A 12,445-nucleotide genomic window follows, 5' to 3' on the forward strand; every position below is an offset into this window, starting at 1 on the left:
GTGTAGTGAGAAATGTGAAGCATTTTTTCTGTGCAGTTTCTTTACTACACCAGAATGCATTTCTGTGACTTCAATGAATTTAAGGAAAACTTTGTTAGCATTACTCATGCATAATTACACTGATTATGCATGTCCCCTAGTAATGCAGATAGCACCTTTTGGCAAAGGAATATAAGAGGGGTCCTCTGAATTTTGTGTCTCAACATGGAAACATAAGTATCAGCATCCTGCTTTATTGTATTAAAAAACCATAAAGAGTGATTTATTCCCCTCCCTAAGAAATTTGTGTGGATTCAAAACTCCCAAGTTGCTGTGAGCTTCTTTTAAAACAAATTACTCATTGCAGAATATATGTTAGAAAACCTGCTTCTACTCTTTTATATAATCTCCAACCCAAACCTGCAAGTTTAAACATTACTGAACTGACCCTCTTTTGGCAGTTTCCCAGTTTGCTCTGAAGTATGGTTTAGAGGGATTTTTTCTTGGTGAAGGCACAAATTACTTCCTCATAAGACTTTATAGTATATTGATAATAATTTCGTTTGAAACTCCTTTACAACTGCTTTTTTTTTCTTAATGTGCTCCATAGGAAGACAGTTGCCACAATGTGGTATGTATTAACAAGCTCAGTAAACATACCTCAGTGGAAATAAAGAAGATGGTTATAGGAGCTTCATGATCTGTAGTGTTTATATTACAGCTGGTGAGTAGCCAGCCTGGTTCAGAATACTAAATGACAACTCTTTATTTTCTGTTTGCATAGAATGTTTTTCCCAGCTCTGGCCTCCAAAAGAGAGTTATAATAGGGTTCTTTATATGGAGGTGAAATTTAGTAAAATTAAGGAGTTTTGCTGAGTGGAAGCTTGCTATGTAGCACCCCAGAAAAGTTTATCTGGCAGGATGTATGCTCACATTGCAAGATGCTGTGATAGGTGGGACTGTGGGATGGCTCTACCAAGGGAGAAGCCACTGTTTGTCCAGCTTGTGCCCGCCTCATTTGGTAGCAGAAAAACCTGACAAAGAGCTTCACAAATGTAAACAATAGTCCTGATGCATTTCAACTAATGCAAAGCATCGATAACATGTTTTCATTATTACAAGGCCATGAAGTGGTGTACTTTGTATTTTAGATCTGGAAATGGTGAAGTTTATGGGCAATCCAAGGGTCATACAGAGAACCAGAGGCAGAGTAGCACAGCAGTGTGCTGCTGAGCAACGTGTGCGAAGCTGCTCCCTGGGAGCAACTGGGAAGCCATTAAAGAAAGTCACTCCTTTAAATGCTTTGGTGTATTTGACTGTGATGACTTATTTTGGTAACACTGTTTATTCTGAGCTTTGACTCAGAATCTGGGGATTTGTAAAATGGGTCTGTAAACTACAGCAATTTTTAAGGTTGCTCTGATTTACCACAGAAATCCAGCTATGTAGGAATTTTAAGTCATAGCACAGAATAGTCTAGTACAATCCCCAGTGTATGACAAATATTGGAATTACAGTATTTAAACAAAGACTTCCAGCTGCTTTACAAAGGAAAACTTTATTCCACTTGAATTAAAAACCCAAAAACCTAATTGCCACTGTGCACTTGCCATCAAATCCAGGAGTCTTTTGAAAGCCTGTCAATATCTGCTAATGTATTGTGTGTGATTTATTATAATTGTAGTTCTACTGTCCCAGCACATGTGCACACATGTCCACATGCAGGGAATATTAGGGCATTCTGCAGCAACAGTTCAAAGCACTGCATTTTAGCTGTTCTGCCAGATTACCAAATTGTGGGATTTGGGATCATGACAGTGTGATACTCAGCTGTGATAGCTCCTGACTTTCTTGTGTGGGTGTTCACCTGAGCTGCAGGGGTGTCTTCAGCAGTCATTTTCTGCAGTAGCTGGTGGCAGTTCTGGCTCCCTGAACAGCCCAGTCTGCTCACAGCAGGATCATAACCGGTTTTTCAATCTGCTTTCCTATCTTAGGAGGCTGGAGCAGGCTTGAGGCAGGATAAGCAGGAGGCATGAATGTGCTGAACTGGGATGGGATAATATTTTCTGGGAGTGGGAATCATCTTGGCCCAGGCAGGAAAGACTACGGTCCTAATGTAGAACTGAAAGTAATGAGAGCAGACTCATGCTTTGCAGGGTAAAAATGTATGGTAAAAGCATGAGGACAGAGAATAGAGGCATATTTCAGTCAGAACACATTTAAAATATGTGCTGTAGCACGTATCAGCTACAGTCTTGCATTTCTAGCTTTTTTGTATTTTAGGAAGGATTCCTTATACAGATCAAGTTAATATCTGTATTTTTTTAAAAAAATCAAATCTAGAAACATTCTGCTGGTAATGAAACTGCCCAGTTTTAAGCCATAGTTCATGTTGGTGACAGTTTCAGTAACGTAAACCATAAATGCAAAATGTGTCAGAAGGGAAGATCCCTGAATTTGGAGAGAACAACGCAAACATAATCTCCTATAAAAAAATACAGTTCTGTTCTATTTCTGCTATTTTCTTCTTGAAGAGTGCCTTAGGGCTCCCGTTGATAATTTTGTTATTCTGCATTATAGAGTTTGGACAATACTGTAGGGACAATAGCGTCTGGGAGGCTGTGGAAGGTGTTCATCAACAGCAATGACTAGATGAAGTTAAGAAGCTTTAAATGGTTTTATATGTAGTATGCACCCCTAACCATGGCAGGTGTCTTTTTAGCTAAGCAACTTTTAATGGCTTGTCTTCAGAGATTTTCTAGTTTCCTGCTTTGCTGTTGTTAAGGGGTTAAAGGGGATTAGCCCTCAAATTTAGTCTGTGTTAAAATATGGGATTAATCAGAATGGGAATGGAAGAAATTGATGTATTTTCTCTTTAACCTGCAAAAGCAATACAGACTTAAATACACTGGATATGTTTTTCTTCCATGAATATTTAGAGTTAAGAATGTATAAGAGCTCTTCTGGGCATATCTGATTGTGCTGAAAAATTTATACTGCTTTGTATACTTCACATACTTGCTGAATGACAAGAGTTGTATTTTTCTATGCCATCTTTACCTTTAGAAACTGTTCTGGTTTTCTTGAAAGTGAGGTATGGTTTCTTGTGAACTTCAGGAATTTCTGGGAGTATTGTAGCTTTTTTAAAATTTTTTTAAACTGTCTGGGCTTGCTTAAGGAATTGCTAAGTTTAAATAAAATCAGGGAATTATTTAGAAATTGAATGATCAAAAATTTAAATGCAATGATGAAAGTTAAACAGCTTGTAGGCAAAATTAGCTGAATCCTCTGTGGGTAATTTGCAGCAAACTGTGACCTCTGACTGGTACCATCTTGAACATTTAGATGGAAGAAACAGATGTGCTGGCACATCAGTACTGGTGATTGAAATAGCTTTGGCATGTATCATTAGTTTCTGAGGGCTGCTGTAAATTTGTCTTTGAATAAAGCAAATCCTTATATTGATGTTCTCAACATATAATGCACAGAGAGCCACTGCTTGGTACAGTGAGCAAACTCTCAGAGTGTTTTAAAGTACCTCTGTTAACATGGGTTATTGCCTCCCATTGTAGCAGGATTTCCATGGTAGCAGGCTTATCGGTACTCAACTTCAAGACGTAAAAATCTACTCCACTGTTATTGGAGTGATTTCTTTGTGGTTTTTGAAGGAGCACTTTAAAGAGCAAAGTTCTTTAATGATTGCCATTGAGCAGAAGTGGTTTAACACAAGGGCTGGGAGTGATTTGCCTTTTATTAACATCGGCAGTAAACTCCTGCTGTACAAGGCTGTTAATTAGGCTATTAGTACAAGGCTGTTAAAATTTCCCAGTCGCTGAAGCCTGGAAGACTGCCTGTGGTCACAGATGAGAGCTAGTGAGGCTGGGAGGCTGGTCCTGGAGGTCTCTCAGATGTTACCTGTTGGGGATGCAGGCTGTAGGGCAGTTACCCTGAGTAGTGTGTGTGTACATTTGTACGTAAAATTTCATTTATATGTGTGTGTTAGACTTGGAACTTCTATTCATTTGAACTGAGGTAGGCGTTCTTTTTAGTTCTGGTTTCCTTAAAGCAAAGTCAATTGTCTGCAGACCTTGCTATGTTCCTGTTTTAAAAATATATCTAATACTGATGTAAGAGCTGCTGAATGTTTAGGTTTCTATCATCTTCCTGCTCTTTTCTTCTTCTGGAGTTGGTGCTTGTGTGAGGAAGGAACCTGAGAAGTAATAGAAGTGAAGATGACAACTCAACAAGTGAGCTCTTAATTTATAGACTAAAATGTAAAGGTCTCTCACAAGCCAGTGCCTATAAGAAAGCTGGAATTGGAGTAGCTTCTGAAAGATTAAGGTACATGCTGCAAGCTCTAATTTGAAGAATATACTCTTATCTTTAACAATATAATGGAAAAACACAGTCTTTGTACAAAGTCCAGTCCAAGCAAAGAATATTGCTTGTTCTTTGTTAGTTATTGGAGCTAGGGAATATTCCCTTATCTACCTTAAAGAAAAGTTGTTGTCCTTAATCGTTAATATTTTGTGAAGGTTGTCAAGTATTTTAGGTTTGCTTTTCAGTTGTTTCACTAAGTGCTTTTTTATGTGCATTTCACACTAAATAGGAGTGTTTCAGTTGTGTTTTGCGCATTCAGTATCATGTGTATAAGGTTGAACTGTTTGAAAGAGGAAAAAAAAATAACCATGGTATATTAAGCTCTTGGGAGAAATGAAAGAACACAAAAAACTGTGCATGAGGCAAAAATGGCCAAATAACTTCAAAATATCTCTTTCACTTTCCAAACCTCTTGCTCAATGTCAGTGATGGGTGGTGTTGTTCTTTCCCCCTCATCTTTCCTGCTGTGGACTGGAGAAAATGAACACAGCAGATTGGATGGCTGTGGACAGTCATCAGTTTAAAGTACCGTTACTTGGGTACTCGATCCACCCGTTCTGGGAGACAGAGGTCTTGACAAAGCAAACTAAAAATTCAGGGTCTGACATCATCTCCATGACCATCTTTGTTCTCCCTGGCTGAGTTCAACTCCCTCATTGTGTGCATCCATCCTTCCTATGTTCACCTCCTTCTTTAAGTATGGGAGAGGAGGAGCGGGACATGCATCATTTTTGTGTGCTTGTGTTTTCCAAAAGTCTCCTAGAATAAATGGAATTTAGCAAGGCGCCAGTGGAAGTACAAATGGACTAGATGAGTCGGCACAATGATTGAGGCCTGTCTCTTGAGTATGCTGCTTCTGTTTAAAAAACCCAAACCAACCCCTTCCCCCCAAAAAAATCCTCAGAAAAAAAGAGGGTGGGAGGGGAAGGGAGAAATTAGAAGACTCAGATATGTTTATTGCATTGGGAAATAATTCTTTGATCTTCAGGGAGCTGTGTAAATTTAGGAGAGAAGAAAGGTAATTTCTAGTGGCTTTTTTTTCTGAAGCAGAGCCTCAGGCTTTCTTCCTCTCTCCCCCCTGCCTCTTTGTTTTCCTCCTTTATTATCATCAGACTTTAGTTTCTCTGAAATGTTCTAGTCTCAGTGCAGCCTAAGAGCATTCAAATAGAGTATCATACACACCTGTCAGACCATGGGCAAATGATAAGGGGATGCCAGTATATGAACCATAGGAATTACCTCTTTGATGTAATGACACCTCAATCATCTTAGGAGAGAACTTTGGCTGCAGACAATTTTGCAAGTTCCCACTTGTAATAGTATATTTGTTGCTTAATTTGATGTATTTTTGGACTTTTTATTACATGGAAACTCAACCGATGACTTTTTTCATAATAATTTGAAGTATGCAAACCACATGCATCACAACAGCAAACCTCTGTTTTAAGGAAAAAGATTAAGCCTGTTAAATTTGTGATCAGGCTTGTCTTCTCCATTAATTTTTGGTCAGGGTTGTCTTCTCCCTTGGAATTCTGCATGTCCTTTAAGTGTTGGGATCCAGATCTGTTGTGACTGGGGACAAATGCAGCAAAGTCACTTGGTCCACACTGCCTGCCCAGAGAAGAACAAGATGAATGGCTGGAGGATATTACTTCTGAAACTAACCCAGATGGACTTTCAAGAGCATATCTGATCATGGCTTTAGAAAACAGGGAGTGCTAACATAATTCCAGAGCTGTGCTGATTTGTATCTTAATGAGCATCCATGTTAATGGAGGAGGGTATATGTATCCTGTCTCTCCCTGCATGGCAGCAGCACCGTGCACCATGGCTGGTACAGGAGTAATTTCAAATCAGTTGTGCAAGGTGCTTTCTTTTGTGTTTGCAGTGAAGTCACCATGGTTCAGCTGTATGTTGGCCTAGAGAAGACAGCCTTTAGGTCAGAGAACAGTCAAATATTGCCCATTGCTCTCTGCCCTATGTCTTCTCAGACCCATTAAAGTCCATTTTTTTAATTTCATGGACTATCACTGCTTTATGGATGTTTTGCTTCTTCCCGGGATATTGAATAACCTAGATATGTCCCCTTGTCCCATCTTGGTTACTGCAAAAATTAACCCTGTCATGGCTGGAACCAGGACAGTTACTATATCTAATTTTGCAATTGGTATTCATTTAGGGAAGAAGTATGATGGCAAATCCAGTGCTGACATGCTATTTTGCATTTCGTTGTGGAGAATGTTAGAAAAGATCAGGTGCAAGAGAGCAATCAGTTTTAGTTGAGATGTTTTATTTGTTGGGATAATTCATAACTCTGACTTTGTTACTTTGTTCACAAACAGTTTTTAATAATCTTATTCTCCAAAGTAGTTGCTTAGTTACTGTATAGCAGTACCACAAAACAAAGCATACAACAGTATACGATGCTATCAACAAGGTAGATGTAGGGATAATCTGTTCAAATGAGTAAATGCCTCTGCAATCTTAGATATGCTGTCAAGCTGCTGTTTTAAAGACTTGTTGCAGTGTTAGAAGCTAGGGGTTTTGTTGGGAGATGCATTACAGAGTTATCAATTCATTTTGGTTAGGTGATTATAAGTATATCAATTTGTTAAAATATTTTATTAAAAATATTTGAAAAGTTTATTATGGAACTTTATTTTAAGAGCTCTTCATTTGCCTTGAAAGAGTTTTCATGCATCTTTCAATAAAACTTCAAACTTTGCAGTATTGAATTATTTCGGTGAAAGATATATAAGCTTAAAAAAAAGTGTTCACAAGTAGTAGGACTTCAACTGGTATTTTTGCTGATCTGTAGTTTGTGAGTTTGTAACATTAATTCTTTCTGTTTTAATATAGGCGTTTAGATGCTAACCATATTACTGCCATACCAGAAGACAGTTTTGAGGGTCTTGTGCAGCTGCGTCACCTTTGGTTGGATGACAACAGTTTGACGGAAGTTCCCATCTATCCGCTCAGCAATCTTCCCTCTCTGCAAGCCTTAACGCTGGCTCTCAACAAAATAACACACATTCCTGACTATGCATTTACAAACCTTTCAAGTCTTGTTGTTCTGTGAGTATTGTATTTCATAGGTCACTTTGCTTTTCTCCTCAGTAAACAGTTTTTGATTAATCTAGGGTGGCATGGAAAATGGGTTTTTTGCTATGTTTTAGCTCAGTTGACTAGTAACAGCCTCTACTGCCAACATGACGTGATACCATGTATATTAGAGAACCCACTGAAGGTTTGCTGAAGACTTTCTCCTAAAAAAAAATCACATGGGCTATGGGTAGTGAGATTTGATTTCTGACATCTCCTTATATAATGAATATTTCAAAACAATGGTTGTCAGAGAAAGCTTTCAGAGATACTAAATGAAGAAAAATTTCTTTGTTTTATCTGAAACCTGTTTCTTTGTAGTCTTAAAAATCTCCAAGGAATAGTGTCAAAAATTAGTTTGATTTCTGTGTTTACATAATATTTTTATCCCATTTCTGAATAGTGATTAAAGATTTAAAATAAGTTGTCTTGACTGCAGGCAATCTATTATGTTTCCATATGAGGGTGAAATACTCCATCTGGATGTGAAAGATATTCTTCTGTGTAATCCACCCCATACAATGGTTTTTTTCCTACACTACTTAACTCTCTTGATTTCATAGAAATACCTGTTAATTTGTTAACTTATATTAAATCATTCACTTGTTTTGGTTTTGCTTTTCAGACATCTTCATAATAATAAAATAAAATCTATAGGAAAGCACTGTTTTGATGGATTAGACAACCTTGAAACCTTGTAAGTATGTTTCTTAAAATAATTAGTAGTCAGTGTTTGTCTCATTCTCAGCTTAATCAAGGTTGCCATACTGGTATGAAGAAAGTTTTGCAAATCAAGCGTATGTGCACTGTGCAATACATGCCACTGACACTTTGATCCAGCTCAGGTTTCAGAACTGAAGGCTGGTATCAGTGCACTGCTCCACCAAAAACTAATTAACCACGTTGAGAAGCAGGTAAATATTAGCCTGGGTGAAATGTCATGCTGGATGATGTGGCTCTAATGTTCCTGTCCCTGGTCTAGCTGGTGTATCTTTGCGTAGCACTCTGCTGAGTCAGGTGGATAGATCACAAGTGTTTGAGTGGCCCCATGAGTGATAAGGGACAAATACTTGTTGCTCAGATTTCCTGTAGGGCTAAACATAGATAGGATACATTGCCAAAGCTGTTGTGCGACAACAGGAGGTTTCCGAGAGGGCCTCAGAGGGCTGTTGCTCCAGTGCTCCTTGTCCTTAAACTCCAGAGTGCCTCACTGGCAAGGAATGGCTTTCAGCTGCTTGGGTTACACTTCCCATTTCCCTTCAGCTCAATCAGTGAATGTCTAATAAGCAGTATCTCCCTCAGGAATGCATTTTTTTTTAATGCTTTGGAGAATGCTAAATAAGTGAAACTAATGAAGGAGGGCAAGAGCAAGCCAGTGACAACCTCTTAACATGAGAAGCTTGGGTGAATTCAGAAATGCTGCTTACTTCATCTTGTCATCCTCTTACAACTTCAATTAAGTAATGAGGTGCTGTGTAAATAGATACAGCTGATGTAAGACTCTGAAAATATTTTTTGCCCTTTATAAAGAAACCCTTTTGCAGAGGTCCTGGCATAACTGCTCGAATAGTGACAAGTTAACTGAGAATTCAACACATCCCCATCACTGATGTGTCATGAGGTTTCTCTGTGCTTCTAATCACTATTTATAATTGGTTTTGCTGCAAGGCCTGCTTTTACATAATGTCTTATTTACTGTTTGTTTTATAAAACCTGGACAAAATGTATTCTTAGTAAGATGATAATGAAGAGTAGTCATTTGTATCTACTTTTTAAAAAAATCTTTGAAATCATAGTTCATTTCTGTGTAAATTCTGTTGAAGAAAAACTGTGAGGTATTGAAAAATACTGAGCTTTGCTGTAAGGAAATACTGTTTGACTTAATATGAATAATCCTCTGGGTAATATTACATATCTTACCTAAGTTACTAGCTGGTTATAAAGCATGTAAAACATCAGAAGACTAAATCTAAGTTGGAGTTATTCTATGGCCTAGTTAAAGGTGTTCTGAGAATGTTTCTCTTTCATTGGACTGTCTTAAACAAAAATTATTTTGACAATTCATGGCTACTGTTAAAAATTTTATAATATTCTTGCTTTGGTTTTTCTAGGGATTTAAATTATAATAACATGGTAGAGTTCCCTGAAGCCATAAAAGCACTTCCAAGTCTAAAGGAGTTGTGAGTATTACTTATTCTCCCTTTTTACCAGCTTTCTTTCTTCCTTTCCATAAATAAAAAGGGGGAAAAAAATATCCTGGATTTAAGAATGCTTGTCTCATTATGCAGGAGCCTAATCAGGCTAAGTTATGTTAAGTGAAGCTATAATTTAAAAGAAAAATATAATCATCATCTAGAGAGGGCATGTGTTGCAAATTATTTTGGAGTTACATAAGCAGGCAATTTATTCAGGAGAATCATTAGCATAGATCTTAATCATGAGATGGTTTTGGCCTCCAGTAGCAGATTAAGGACTCATTGATCATACATACTTTCCTTGTCCCCTCTTAAGAGATGAGTAAGAAAAGTGAAAGTACAACATCATGCTTGGTCAAAATAATTTCTTTCAAATGAAATATTTTCAGTTTAGTTGATGTGCAGTAGACAGAAATCATATCTTTGAAGTTATTCCTACAGTTGACTTAGTCCTATTGCAATCCTGGTTATGGCAGGATTGGAACTGCGTAGATGTGAAGAAAATGACTACTGATTGAATTGCTGGCAGTATAGTTTTAAATGTTGGGTTTTTCTTTGCTAATATCTTTAGGGGATTTCACAGTAACTACATTTCCATGATTCCTGATGGTGCATTTGCAGGAAACCCCCTTCTAAGAACGATGTAAGTAATTTTCATCCATCTATTTTCAGCCTTTAGCAGACAGTGACTCTAAGAACAACCACTGAAATGTGTTTTTCATTTCCCAGACATTTGTATGATAATCCTTTGTCTTTCGTGGGGAACTCAGCATTTCAGAATCTGTCAGATCTGCATTCCCTGTAAGTACCTTCTTGACAATAGTGTACAATAAATGGGTATGTAACATTGTGGCTAAAACTCAAAATAAATAAATTCTCTGACTCCCTCTTATGTTAGAGTGGTTTTTTTGTAGTAAGTTTTAATAAATTTTATTATTGTCGGGAATATCTAGTTTCTTAAGAAGCTCTATTAAATATGCTCTACAACTTTTTTTTTTAATTACCTTTCATAAGATTCATAACCCCAGGCCAGATGCTCAGATTCTTAGTTAAACAATCTGCAATATGTTGTTGATGTTTTTTTAGCAGGGATGTACATGGTGAGAATGCTTTGCATGTTAGTGCATGTATGCTCTTAAAAGATACCACTTCTGGGGCTGATGAATAAGCAGAATGAAGTGAGACTTTGAACTAGAAACTACACTTTTTGTATATGTATTGATAGCACTCTTTTCAGTTTGATGAATTCCAATTGTTTGCTCATGGAGGAGTAATTTATTAAGCAAATGAGTAGCATAAGAAGCAGTGAAAAGATTATCTTTCACACATTATTCAAGTGTAAAATTTAAGAGCAGTAAGAATGTTAGAATGTCTCTTTGGTGTAAATATCTATCTACCTGATAATAAGACTGAATGTCACAATTCAATTTCATAATAATTCACAGCTCATTTTCATGGTGGTTTTTTTTAGCGTCATTCGGGGTGCCAGCATGGTGCAGTGGTTTCCTAATTTGACAGGAACCATAAATCTGGAGAGCTTGTAAGTGTCTTCTGCAGAAATAAATTCTTGGGTTTGCCTCTTGTGAAGTAATTGAAATATGATTAGTGGATCTGGAGAGCAACTGCATATATGTTCTCTTCCTGTCAATAAATATAATGATACAGTTTTCCTCACTGGATACCTGGGAGCCACTGAATGGTTTTTTTTTTTTAGTGGGGGAACCTGAGAAAAGCCTATGAAAAGGCCATTGATACTAACCCCCTCTCCCGGAACTGAAAAACAGAAAAATTGTCTTCCAAAAAAAACAAACAAAAGATTTGGTGGGTGAATCTAGCACCCCAATAGCATTCTGCTCTTATCTATCCTTGTTATGCCATCTGTCATAAACAACACAAGCATTTATATGTGTGGGTTTGTTGGGTTTTTTTCCCACAGAACTCTTACAGGGACCAAGATAAACAGTATTCCTGTTAATTTATGCCAAGAGCAAAAGGCGCTTCGAACTTTGTAAGTATACATTATGTGTCTCTCTTCATACATCAGAATGTTTGGAAAGAAACTTAAATCTAATTTAAAGCAAAAGTATTGCTTTGAATTTTTAATCCTAGTAGTTCTACCAAAGTTGGAAATCTAGATTGTTCAAATCAAGATTTTCGGCAGATTTGATGTAATGCATTACATTCCTAAACAAAGTCCCCTTTATAGGATATGCTATATTTTTTTCATCTGTTATGAGAGATATGTAAGGTGATGCTGCAGAGACCAATCTTCAAATTCGTTCTGCCACCATTCTTTCTTAATACAACCGTAGTCATGTACATTCAGAGGTTAAAGAAGAGTTTAGATATAGTGCTTTGACTTTTTGTGTTCAGGAACAGAGGAGGGAGCATCAGGAACCAAAAGAAATGGAGATGAGAATTAGGAAGAAGATAGCAATACAAAGGCTAGACAGAAAAAGCAAGTGAGCATGTGTTAAAATTAATGCAAAAAACCCCAACCTGGTAACTGAAACCGTTAGGAGGATAGGGACAAACCATGTTTGCAAAGGATACATGCAGGAAAATGTGGAATAAAAGCAAATCCTGAAAAAGGGAGGAGAAAAAATACATTCTGTTTGATAGAAGAAAAACAGGGGAGAAAGAATGATGAGGTGGGATTTATTTTCAAACAGCCATTTACCTTTCAAATAGAGATTTTTTAAGATTGTTTGCTTGTTTCTAGTCTTTCTTTGCTGTATTGTTTTGCAGAACATTTTGAGCTTTCCTAGCTTTGCTTAAGCAGTTACCAG

General features: G+C 37.3%; 1 protein-coding gene across 3 annotated transcripts in view; it reads left to right on the top strand.

Moving 5' to 3' along the window:
• LGR4 (leucine rich repeat containing G protein-coupled receptor 4) overlaps positions 1 to 12,445 on the top strand; it is a 75,295-nt gene that overhangs the window by 52,532 nt on the left and 10,318 nt on the right. For all 3 annotated transcript variants that reach the window (XM_032110725.1, XM_032110726.1, XM_032110727.1), the window contains 7 exons: positions 7,219 to 7,434; positions 8,087 to 8,158; positions 9,573 to 9,641; positions 10,228 to 10,299; positions 10,386 to 10,457; positions 11,128 to 11,196; positions 11,593 to 11,664. In XM_032110725.1, coding sequence (XP_031966616.1) covers positions 7,219 to 7,434; positions 8,087 to 8,158; positions 9,573 to 9,641; positions 10,228 to 10,299; positions 10,386 to 10,457; positions 11,128 to 11,196; positions 11,593 to 11,664 — 642 coding nt within the window. The remainder of the gene's footprint in view (positions 1 to 7,218; positions 7,435 to 8,086; positions 8,159 to 9,572; positions 9,642 to 10,227; positions 10,300 to 10,385; positions 10,458 to 11,127; positions 11,197 to 11,592; positions 11,665 to 12,445) is intronic.

Source organism: Corvus moneduloides, chromosome 6 (assembly GCF_009650955.1).
Source record: "Corvus moneduloides isolate bCorMon1 chromosome 6, bCorMon1.pri, whole genome shotgun sequence".
Lineage (NCBI taxonomy): Eukaryota > Metazoa > Chordata > Aves > Passeriformes > Corvidae > Corvus > Corvus moneduloides.